This window comes from Amblyraja radiata, chromosome 14 (assembly GCF_010909765.2).
Source record: "Amblyraja radiata isolate CabotCenter1 chromosome 14, sAmbRad1.1.pri, whole genome shotgun sequence".
Classification (NCBI taxonomy): domain Eukaryota; kingdom Metazoa; phylum Chordata; class Chondrichthyes; order Rajiformes; family Rajidae; genus Amblyraja; species Amblyraja radiata.
This window is the reverse complement of record NC_045969.1, coordinates 30,611,810-30,624,723: the sequence shown is the minus strand read 5'-3', so window position 1 is coordinate 30,624,723 and position 12,914 is coordinate 30,611,810. Positions and strand designations below refer to the sequence as shown.

The 12,914-nt window shown below is 42.9% G+C and overlaps 1 protein-coding gene across 1 annotated transcript in view; it reads left to right on the top strand.

Moving 5' to 3' along the window:
- Nucleotides 1-12,914, top strand: part of igsf3 (immunoglobulin superfamily member 3) — a 148,666-nt gene that overhangs the window by 53,357 nt on the left and 82,395 nt on the right. The window contains exon 2 of the mRNA XM_033032995.1: nucleotides 25-402. Within this exon, the coding sequence (XP_032888886.1) occupies nucleotides 25-402 (378 nt within the window). The remainder of the gene's footprint in view (nucleotides 1-24; nucleotides 403-12,914) is intronic.

Here is a 12,914-nt window from a genome sequence, read left to right as displayed (position 1 = left end):
TTTATCTAACTTCATATTTAACAGGTTTGTGCAGAGCTCAAAGGCAGGTGCAGATGCAGGAAGGACCCCTGATCAGATCGGAAGGATACCACACAACCATTTGGTGCAACGTATCCGGGTATTCCGGAACTACGGAGCAGAACTTTCAGTGGTCGATCTACCTGCCTTCTGCCCCGACCCGACAAATCCAGATCATCAGCACCAAAGATCCTGACTATCCCTACGCGGTGTACGGGAACAGGGTGCAGAATAAGGAGGTGTACGTGGAGAGGATTGACCGAGACTCGGCCCAGTTGCACATTACCAACCTCAAGCTGGGAGATGCCGGGGAATATGAATGCCACACTCCCAACACCGAATCCACCTACTGGGGATCGTACAATGCCAAGGGGAATCTGACAGGTACGTGACTCTTGACTTCACATTGCTAGCTATTGTTAATGCCACACAAACTTGTCTGGATTGGCACAGCGGCGCAGCAGGTGGAGCTGCTGCCTCTAAGCTCCAGGCCACATGACTTTAGACACAAAGTGCTGGTGTAACTCAACGGGTTCGGCAGCATCTCTGGAGAACATGGATTAGTGATGTTTTGGGTCGGGACCTATACCTTTTCTCCAGGGATGCTGCCTGACCCGCTAAGTTACTCCAGCACTTTGTGTCTATCTTCGGTGTGAACCAGCATCTGCAGTTCCTTCTTCCATGGACTTTTATTTTTATTTTTTTATTTTATTTATTAGAAGTAAGTACAATACAGTGGTACCTTTTTTCAGGTGCCAAATATATGTTGACATGATACATTCTCTGTACATAGAAACATAGAAACATAGAAAATAGGTGCAGGAGTAGGCCATTCGGCCCTTCGAGCCTGCACCACCATTCGATATGATCATGGCTGATCATCCAACTCAGTATCCCATCCCTGCCTTCTCTCCATACCCCCTGATCCCTTTAGCCACAAGGGCCACATCTAACTCCCTCTTAAATATAGCCAATGAACTGGCCTCAACTACATTCTGTGGCAGAGAATTCCACAGATTCACCACTCTTCATTTTTTATTTTTTTTAAAGAAAGAAATGAGAAAGAGAAAGATAATAGAGAGTAGAAGAATGTGTAGTGTGTATAAAAAAGAAAGAGATAGTGAGAAAGAAAAGTAAGAAAGAATAAGGAGCAAGAGAGAGATTAGCAAATAGGAGATAGGAGATGAGTTTCTATATTGTTGACCATTTTTCACCCAGACCTGAAACAGTTATTTTTTACGATTCTGTTGCACCACATGAATCCAAGAAGTCAATAAATGGAGACCAACTCGTTAAGAATTGGTCTGGTTTATCTATTAGGAGGAATCGCATTTCTTCAAGATGTGCTGTGTCCAACATATTTATAATCCACATTTTGATAAGTATATGTTTTTTTGCTATTATTAACCCATAATTAAATGAATTTTGGCATGTGTTTAATTTGTTCCCGTCTCCGGTTACTCCAAATATAATCAATTCAGTATTAGGTTCCATTTTTGTCTTGAATAGATTTGTGAATATATCAATAATATCACAGCAACATTTATGAAGTTGTTTACAGGAAACAAAAGAGTGTGCAATATTGGCATTTTGAGATAGACATTTATCACAAATGGGAGAAATATTTGGATAAAATTTATTCAGCCTAGTTTTTGGGTAATATAGTCTATGTAGTATTTTGAATTGAATTAAGTTGTGTCTTACATTAATCAAACATTTATGTATATATATCAAATACTTTTCCCATGTTTCTTTCGAGATTTTTATCATTAATTCTCGTTCCCAGTCTTCTCTAAGTGCCTCTGTTGATGGTAATTCTCTATTTAAAATACTATTATATAGATATGATATTAATTTTTGTGAGTCAGCCCTAATATTCATTGCTTCTTCCAGTGGGTCTAAAATTATAATTTGAAATCTTTGTATATATTTCTTCATAAAATCACAGATCTGTAGATATTTAAAGTATTGGTTGTCATTCAGCCTTAATTTTAATTGTTGGAATGATAACAGATTTCCCATTTCATACATGTCGCCTACCCTTTTAATTCCCATTCTTTCCCATTGTTTGTATGTTTTATCACTATTGGCGTTAGCACTGATAGGTTTCTTAATTTTAAAGTTAATTTTATTTGTTTCCAAATTCTTATTGTATTATGGATAATTGGATTCTTCTTATATATTGTGTTGTTCAGTTTTATCGGGGAGAAGAGGATCGCACCTATATCACAAGGAGAACAATCCTCTTTCTCCATTCTTATCCATTTTGTCTGTTGGGGAGAGCTGTCCAACCAATAAATTATATTCTTGATATGCACTGCCCAATAATAATACAAAAAATTAGGAAGTGAGAGTCCCCCAACATCTTTGGGTTTACACAGATGTTTTCTTTGAATTCTATGTGATCAATAGTCCCAAATAAAGTTGGTAATATTAGAATCTATTTTTTTTTTTCTTTTCATGTTTTGGTATATATATATATATTGGTATGGATTGAAATAGGTATAGTATTTGTGGTAAAAAAAATCATTTTTATAGCGTTTATTCTGCCTATTAATGACAACGGGAGAGTTTTCCAGAATTTAATCAAGGCATTCAATTTATTTAATAATGGCATAAAATTAGCGTTAAATAATGATTTGTATCTTCTAGTAATTTGAATACCCAAATATTTAAATTTTTCTGTTGCAATTTTAAAGGGAAATTTTAATAAGTGAGTTGCTTCATGAGGCTTTAATGACATAATTTCACTTTTATTCCAGTTTATTCTATATCCTGAAAAATACCCGAATTCCTCTATTAAATTTAATAAGGTCGGAATACTCGTTTGTGAATTTGTAATATATAAAAGTATATCATCTGCATATAATGAGATTTTATTATTTGAGTCTTTAGTATTATATCCCTGAATATTCGGATGAGTTCTTATCCTTTCAGTCATAAGGGCAAATAGCAGGGGTGATAATACACATCCCTGCCTATTGCCCCTCGATAATTGGAATTTTGGTGATAACATATTATTAGTTAATATTCTTGCCGTCGGTTTATCATATAGTAATTATACCCATATAATGAAATTCCCTCCCATATTAAATTTTTGGAGTACTTTGTATAAGTACTGCCACTCTACCTGATCAAATGCTTTCTCTGCATCCAGAGAGACAACTGATATAATAATAATAATGGATGGGATTTATATAGCGCCTTTCTAATACTCAAGGTGCTTTACATCGCATTATTCATTCACTCCTCAGTCACACTCGGTGGTGGTAAGCTACTTCTGTAGCCACAGCTGCCCTGGGGCAGAGTGACGGAAGCGTGGCTGCCAATCTGCGCCTACGGCCCCTCCGACCACCACCAATCACTCACACACATTCACACACAGGCAAAGGTGGGTGAAGTGTCTTGCCCAAGGACACAACGACAGTATGCACTCCAAGCGGGATTCGAACCGGCTACCTTCCGGTTGCCAGCTGAACACTTAGCCCATTGTGCCATCTGTCGTCCCGATATATCTTCTTTTCCCGTTTTATGTGAGTACATTATATTAAATAGGCGTCTCAAATTATTAAATGATCGTCTTTTAGGTATAAACCCCGTTTTGGTCTGGATTTATCAATTTATTAATATATTTACTCAATCTTCTTGCTTCCATGGACTTTAAACTTTACTTTAGAGATAGAGTGTGGAAACAGGCCCGTCTATGCTGACCAGCGATCACCCTGTACATAAGCACTACCCTACACACAAGGGGCAATTTACAATTTTGCAGGTGCAAATTATCCCTACAAACCTGTATGTCTTTGGAGTGTGGGAGGAAACCGGGGCACCCGGAGAACACCCATGTGGTCACAGGGAGAACGTGCAAACTATGTAGTGAAGTTACTGACGCTGTAAGGCAGCAACTCTATCTCTGCGCCATTGTGCCGCCACTGTGAGCCACTGCCAAAGTCCCTGCATTCTTTTAGACAATAGACAATAGTTGCAGGAGTAGGCCATTCGGCCCTTCGAGCCATTCAATGTGATCATGGCTGATCATTATTTGTTGTTGGATAGATACAGCGTGAAAACAGGTCCTTCAGCCCACCGAGTCCACGCCGATCATCGATCACCCCATCACACTAGATCAATGTTATCCCAGTTGCTCATCCACTCCCGACACGCTAGGGGCAATTTACAGAGGGTTAATTAACCTACAAACCCGCACGTCTTTGGGATGTGGAAGGAAACCAGAGCACCCGGAGGAAACCCTGGCGGTCACAGAGAGAACAACACAGATACGTAGACAGGATCGAACCAGGTATAGTTTAGTTGAGTTTAGAGATACAACACGGAACAGGCGCTTCGGCCCACCGGGTCTGTGCCGACCAGTGATCCCAGTACACTAGCACTATCCAACACATTATGGACAATTTACAATTTTTATCGGCTAATTAACCTACAAACTTGCAAGTTTTTGGAGTGTGGGAGGAAACCAGAGCACCCGGAGAAAACCCACACAGTCATGGGGAGAATGTACAAACTTCGTACAGACGACACTCGTAGTGAGGATCGGACCCGGGTCTCTGTCGTTTTGAGGCAGCAGCTCTACCCGCTGCGTCATGGGCTGTCCAGTGTAGCTGGCTCTGTCTATGTTATTGACTGTATCTGTTGTCAAACTACAATGAAATAGATATGGAGTTGGGGCTTTACAATGAATCTCAGACATGATACATAATTCAAGCAGTCGGTGGCAATGGTATTGTACATGGTTGGAATCTGTAAGATGTGTTTGATGTTGTGTCAGTATTACCACAAAGCCATCTCTAATGTGAAAAGCATGTGAAGATTAAAAACAAAATCCTGTTTCATTTTCCTGACTGCAAAGAGTGATGGACAGATGTACATGAGTACTCCACAGCTTTGTTCTTGAGCAGTCGATATTTGTACACTCACAGCTACATGTTTACAGTGGGACAAATAATGTAAGACTCTTCCAGATGGGATGGATTGCCGTTTCCATTCTACGGTACAAGCTTCATGTTTTGAGATAATTCTCTCCAGCTTAGCCTTTGGTGTCTTTAAATTTCAGTCCAAGATGATATAGTCATAGAGCTCTACAGTACAGGGACAGGCCCTTCGGCCCATAATGTCCATGCCCAGCATGATGCCAAGTTCAATTTTTTATATAGAGATCCAGTGCTGAAACAGACCCCTCGGCCCCACTGGAACCGTGTTGACCAGCGATCCCCGCACACTGACATTATCCCACACACACTTTGGACAATTTACAATTTTACCGAAGCAAATGAATCTACAAACCTGTATGTCTTTGGATTGTGGGAGGAAACCAGGACACCCGGAGAAAACGCACATGGTCATGGGGAGAACATAAAACTCCGTACAGACAGCAGCTGTAGTCAGGATCGAACCCGGGTCTCTTGCTCAGTAAGGTAGCACCTCTACCGGCTGTGTTGCATCTCTGAAATCTAAAGTAAAGTCTAAAGATTACATGTCCTACATTACTCTTTTTCTACATAAACTCTTTGTATCTATATCTCTGTCTAATTGTCTTTTAAAAGTTGCCATTATGTCCACTTATATAGCTTCCTCTGGCAGCTCATTCCGGGTACAGACTACCCTCTGAATGAAAAAGTTGCCCCTTTGGTCCCACCTAAATATTTTTCCATTTTGTTGAATTGGAACAAAATCAAACCATAAACCAAAATCCTTGTTTCCAAGCTGTAACTCTAAACGTTCACCTTAAGCCTCTACCCTCTAGTTTTAGAATCTTCTACCATGGGGGGGGGGGAAAGGCATTCACTTTATTCATGCCCCTCATGATCTTGTACACTTCAATAAGGTCACTCCTCAGCCTCCTATGCTCTAAAGTAAAATATCCCAGCCTATCTAACCTTTCTCTATAATTCAAGCTCACAATCCAGATTTGGTTTAATTTAGTTTAGATACAACATGGAAACAGGCCCTTCGACCCACCAAGTCTATGGCAATCATCGATCACCCGTTCACACTAACTAGCTCCACATTATCCCATCATTTTCTCATCAATCCCTACGCATTAGGGGCAATTTACAGGGGTCAATTAAACTATACATTGCACATGAACCTGGTGGTCATGGTTTTCAGGCTTTCTGCACCCTTTTCCCAATGATAGGAGAGAAAAGAGAGCACGGCCGGGGTGGTCAAGGTCTTTGATGATGCCTTCTGTTGACCCCTTTGATGATGGACCCCATGATAGGACAGTTCACTACTCTCCATAATCATTCCTGGGTGTTCAAGTTGCCGAACCAGGCCGTGATGCAGTCTGTGTAGGAAGGAACTGCAGATGCTGGTTTACACCGAAGATAGACAAAAAGCTGGAGTAACTCAGCCGGTTAGACAGCATCTCTGGAGAAAAGAAATGGGTGACGTTTTGATTCGAGACCGTTCTTCTGAATGAGACTCGGGGGAGAGGGAATCCAGAGATATGAAAAGGTACATAGAACAAATTAATGAAAGATAATGCAAAAAGACAGATCAAAGCCAGCAATGATGATCAAGGAAAGGTGGAGCCCTCAATGGTCCATTGTTGGCTATGGGGAAGGTGACAATGAGTAATACAAACAGTGTAAATGGAGTCTATTGTAAATCCTCCTCACAATCTGTTTCTGACCAATATTTATGAGCCAATCTACCAACTGGGTCTCCTCGCACAAGGTGTAGATGCAGATTGCCTTCAGTCGGCATGCAGCATTTATGCGTGTGGCACTCCAGGCTTATCCAAATCCACCCACAAATTCATTCTCAATTCAGAATTTTAGCTTTCCACTAATACCTAGGGCTTCAATTGTACAGAGAAGCGTCTTATTTAATACCTCAGCAAAAGCCTTCTGAAAGCTGCATTTGTATATGTGATAGCTGCACAACATTCAAAAGTCAGTTGCTATATTTATGTTAGTGCTGTTTTCATAAATTCCATTTCTGCATTTTTCTACTATTGTTAGTTTATATGCCCCCTATGCTTGTCATTTATTTGATAATCTTTCACACTGTATGTAGCAATCAATATGATATTGCCATGATATAGCAACTTTCAATATAATGTTTAGTTTAGAGATACAGCGCAGAAACAGGCCCTTTGGCCCACCGAGTCTGTGCCAACCAGTAATCCCCGCACATTAACACTACCCTACACACACTCGGGACAATGTACTTATAACAAGCCAATTTACCTACAAACCTGTACGTCTTTGGTGTGTGGGAGGAAACCAAAGATCTCGGAGAAAGCCCACGCGGACACGGGGAGAACGTACACTCGGTACAGACAGCGTCCGTAGTCAGGATCGAACCCGGGTCTCTGGCGCCACAAGCGCTGTAAGGCAGCAACTCTACATCTGCGCCACCGCGCCGCCCTACTTATCATTTTTAAAGCTTACTTTTTCTAAAGAAAACAGTGAGAATATTTCCCAATCAAGATGTTTTTATCTGATATACATCGTTGTTATCTTTAAACTCGTCATGTCATAGAGCCATACAGTGAGGAAACAGGCCCTTCGGCCCAACCTGCCCACACCGACCAACATGTCCCACCTACACTAGTCCCACCTGCCTGCATTTGGTCCATATACCTCTAAACCTGTCCTATCCATGTACATGTCTAAATGTTTAGTTTAGTTTAGACATACAGCGCGGAAACAGGCCCTTCGGCCCACCGGGTCCGTGCCGACCTGCCATCCACACACATTAACACCATCCTACACACACCAGGGACAATTTACCTTTATACCAAGCCAATTAACCTACAAACCTGCACGTCTTTGGAGTGTGGGAGGAAACCGAAGATCTCGGAGAAAACCCACGCAGGTCATGGGGACAAAGTGCAAACTCCGTACAGACAGCACCAGTAGTCGGGTGCTTCCAACTTTCAGGTGCAATGTTTCTTAAACGTTGCGATAGTACCTGCCTCAACTATATTCTGCACTCTGTATCTTCCCCTTTGCTCTACCTATTATACTAAGTTTGACTTTGTTTATGAGTTTTGTTCTATTATCTGATCTGATTGGATAGCATGCAAATCAAAGCTGTACCTTGGTACACATGACAATAATAAACAAGAACCTAAACAAATTTGTACGAAGGAACAGCAGATATTCTTTTTTCATACGTATAGTCTTTTTGCTGATTGGATAGCACGCAGCAAAAAAAGCCTTTCACTGTACCTCGGTACACATGACAATAATAAACTAAACTAAAGTATAGTTTTAAAACGTTATAAGTTGCCTCACCTCTATATTTAAGCAGACTGAATTTATCGGCATTTTGCATTGGGGGGGGGGGGGAGAAGCAGATAATCACGGGCCTGGAAGTCGCAGCGCCCTCACAAACTGTGCGCGGGGGACAGGACCCGGTATTCACGCTGCCTTTGTGCTGCTCGCTCTCTCCGCTCCTGCAACCAGAAGCTCCCGCCACGTTGGGTGCAACGGGAGCCTTGGTCCGCTATAACCGAAATTCGATATATAGGTTATATCCGATATATAGGTTATATCCGTTTGAGGGTTTACAGAATCTGAAGAAGGGCCTCAACCTGAAACGTCACCTATTCCTTTTTTCCAGAGATGCTGCCTGACCCGCTGAGTTACTCCAGCGTTTTGTGTCTATCAGTTATAGAGCGGTCCGTTATTGCAAGGATTTACTGTATTGGATGAACCACTTTGGTGACGTACACCTAGAGAGAGATTGAAGAGCGTTAATGGTTTTTTTATTAGCTGACATCCGCATAAGGCAGGACTGACTAGTTCCTGTAAATTGCCCTCCGTCTGAGACAGCTGTCTGGTCCCACTGTCTATCCAATTCCGTATGCTGGAGTAATGTCTTCTTTTGATGAATAGATTGTCATAATGACAGTAAATTGCTGCTCCAACGATGACTTTTTTTCCCCAGACCGTCTTGCAAAGACAACACTACAATTTTACTTCGGAGTCACGTGAGTGACTACGTGAAGAAGTGCTGTCCGTCTGCGTGCGCGTCATTACGTCTGAACGCAACACACACGACGGACTGGCAGGCACTGAGTCCTCCCAGGCCGTCGGGATGAGCAGGTAAGGAAAGTTGAATCACTTACCTGCGTTCTTTCGGGCTTGAAGTTTTTTTCAGAGCCCAGATGTCGAGGAGACGCCCCGCGGGGATGTCGGCTGCCGAAGACCGCAGCTTTCCAAATAGCGGGCAACGGTCTTGTTCCCGACATTAGCGCCGACAGCAGAATCGGCAGGAGACTTTGCGCGGGAGCAGGAGCTCCATGGTTGTCCTGCGGGGCGTAATACCACCTGCAAGTCTAAACGAACCCGTTGACTCGGATGAGTCCGGGGAAGAGGGATACCCCCCCTCAAAGGAGAGCGTCTGAGGACGACCTCCCATATGGAGCAACTTATGGAGAAGTTGCTCCAACAATGATCTGCTCCAAGGGAGGGAGCAGTATCAGCACGGCCTACAGCAGTGCCGGTGCCGGGAGCCTCGCTTCCCGACATTAGCGCCGACAGCAAAATCAGCAGGAGACTTTGCGCGGGAGCAGGAGCTCCGTGGTTGACCTGCGGGACGTAATACCACCCGCAAGTCTAAACGAACCCGTTGACTCAGATGAGTCCGGGGAAGAGGGATACCCTCCCTCAACGGAGAGTGTCTGAGGACGACTTCTCCCACATGGAGCAACATATGGAGAAGTTGCTCCAACAATGATCTGCTCCAAAGGAGGGAGCAGTATCAGCACGGCCTACCGCAGTGCCGGTGCCGGGAGCCTCGCACATGTGGAAGAAACCACTCTGAATCAGAGTACAAAGAAGAGGGGGGGGGAAACCTTCCCAGGGACAAGCAGAAGAAAGGAAGTAAGTAAGTAAGTTTTACTTATATTGCACTGTTTAAGTCAACACCAAAATGCTTTACATAAAAGGAATAATAAGCTTCCATACAAACAAACAGAAAATAAGTGCTTCTGCAATCATCCAGGTTCCACTGGGTGCTTCCCTGGATGGAATCTAGCTCTTGACAGCCCGGGTATTATGGAGAACCCGCAGGCAGCAGCACCTGTTTTCAGGGCTGCACAAATGTCTCCTGCTCTGAGGAGAGGAGCATTCATGGTCCATTTCAGTCTGACCAAAGCTAGAATCTCATTTAGGTCCACTGGAAGGGCCATGTCAGCACAGGTATCCTCAGGGGCCTGCGGCAGCACCTGTTTTCAGGGCTGCCTACGAACCTCACTCTCAGTGGAGGGGAGTGTGAATGATCAGTAGGTAACTGATCTCGAATTTAAAGTATGAACATACTGAAGCATGCATATGGCCTCAAGAGCCAGCAGTTGGCAGAATATCCGCATAGGCGACAACACACCCCACACCTCCATAGGGGGTAAGCGGTTCACTGAATCCGGTGGTAGCTTGAAAGCTGGGCACGGAAATACGATCAGAGTCGTCTTTCAAGGCAGACTCAAAATAATGGCCAGAATTGTCCTACAAGGCAGGCTCAGTATGATGAGGTTTTCAGACCAGACCCAAGCAGAGGTCGGGAGAAACATGGAATCCACACTCCTTACCAGTCCTACTCCCAATCAAGGAGAGAAAAGGAATCCGCATCAGGGGCCTTTGGGCTTACCACAAGACCACCGGTAGCCATGGAGATAGGTGGGTCTGGGTTTACTGAAACAAGGGATTGTGGAGCAGTTACATGTTGGTAATTTACTCTTGTGTTCTTGTTCAAAATGACAATAACATGAAATTTCAGAACTGGTTTTTTTAAAAAACAAACAAAAAAAAACAGATAATAACGTGATAATTTTACTGCACAACATACACAGGTTCCAAGCAGACTTGGAACTCGGACTGGAATTGTCTTCGAGGCAGGCCCAGTAATTTTGGGCAGGATTGCCATTCAGGACATGTGACAGATGGAGGATGTCACTTCATCCAGGTTTAACTCATTTGTGCAGTATAGACTTTTAGAAACAGTAATTTTGTTACGGTCTAACTACTGTTTTATAGGAGCTTCCTATAAAATGGTCACATGGCATGCATCGACCTCAAAGATGCATACTATTCGGTGTCTATTCACTAAGAACAGGAGATATTTGAAGTTTAACTGGATGGTATGGATCTGCCAAATGGGTTGACATCAGCTCCTAGACTATTGACAAAACTACGGAAACCAATTCTGGGTCTACAAAGGTCTCAGAACCACATAGTAATGGCATATTTGGACAATTTCATTTTGGAGGCACCAAGAATTGGCAGAAGCATCAGTCAAAGTAAACCAAAACCCTGTTTGATAGAATTGGTTACCTCATCCATCCAGTTAAATCAAAATTGACACCTACAAGGGTAATTGATTACCTAGAATTTACTATCAAAAACAGTAAATATGTTGGTGACTTTGCCTAGGGGTAAACGACTATATTAATCAAGCCTGCTATGACCTGATAGTCAAATACTAGCCATCTATCAGGTAAACAGCGAGTGTAATTGGCAAATAGTAGCCGCATTTCCAGCAGTACGTACGGGCCTTTGCATTACCAGAATTACAGCGAGCAAAGGAACGAACACTCAGATTCCATGCAGGCAAAATTGGCAAAACTATGGATTGCCAGCAGAGGCCTTTGTTGAATAACTACGGTGGATAACGAACGTGAGAAAGCTCAAAGTAAATTTGCTTGAAAGCCATCAAGGGTTCTTCAGACCTATGCTAGCGGCTAAGGATGAGGAGCCACTAACACAGTCTAGAGCTGTGGGGGCAGATGGAATGAGCAGGATTCTGTAATTCCCCAACACATGGAATCAATTACCCAGAATTGTTGGGGGCACAATTTGGACTCAAGGGGTTCTGTAGCAATATGCAACCGGTGCTTGTTCAAATTCAAATTGATAACACCACTGCGGTGGCACATATCCACTAACAAGGGTGGTGTAAAATCTGTATCTTACGATAGATTGTCGAACCTCATTTGGCACTGGTGTATCAAGAGGAATATTTGGGAAATCTACGAGGTAGATATAACACGTTGACAGATGCTGGATCACGGATGTTTAATAACAACACAGAATGGATGTTGAATCAGGCAGTATTTAACAAAATAACTACACGATTTGGCATACCAGATTTGATCTATTTGCATCTAGACTAAACCATCAGTTACCCAGATATGTGTCCTGCAAGCAGGATCCAGGAACAAAGGCAGTGGATGCTTTCTCCCTCAATTGGGGAGGATTGTTTATGCATGCTTTCCGCAAAATTGTCTCACAAACCGATGCTTGACCAAAATCAAGCAAGACTAAGCCACAGGCATATTGGTAGTGCCAGATTGGCCTACTCAAGCCTGGTCCCCAAAAATTTTGGGAACTATAGTCCAGCCAGTTATGGCTGTACCCAAGAGCAGGGACCTCCTAGTGAACCCAGTTACAGGGAGTAATCATCCACTACACGAACGTATTAACTTGTTGGTCTGCAAATTCTGAGGAGGCCATTTCAAGGCATAGGACTGTCCGAACAAATACAACACAGTTCGGATAACAGATGTCTTGGAGTTTCCTATCAACTCTGTACTATAACTATAAACAAAGTTATAGTGCAATCAATAGTGCCAGAGGCGCACTTTCCTCCTATCTGATGCTGCAAGCAGGACACAGGTCGATAGGAACGCACCCCTTTACAACAAAATTCATGAAGAGAATTTACAATCTAATACCTCTAAGACCAAGGTACACGGACATGGGATGTGAGCGTGGTACTAACCCTACTTTGACAGTGGGGACCGCCTATAACTAACCCTGAAGGTGGTATGCTGACAAAGAGTCCAGACACTGCAAAAGCTACGGTTGGACCACATGACCACCAATATGAACAACATAACATTCGTAATCAGGAACCTGATATAAACA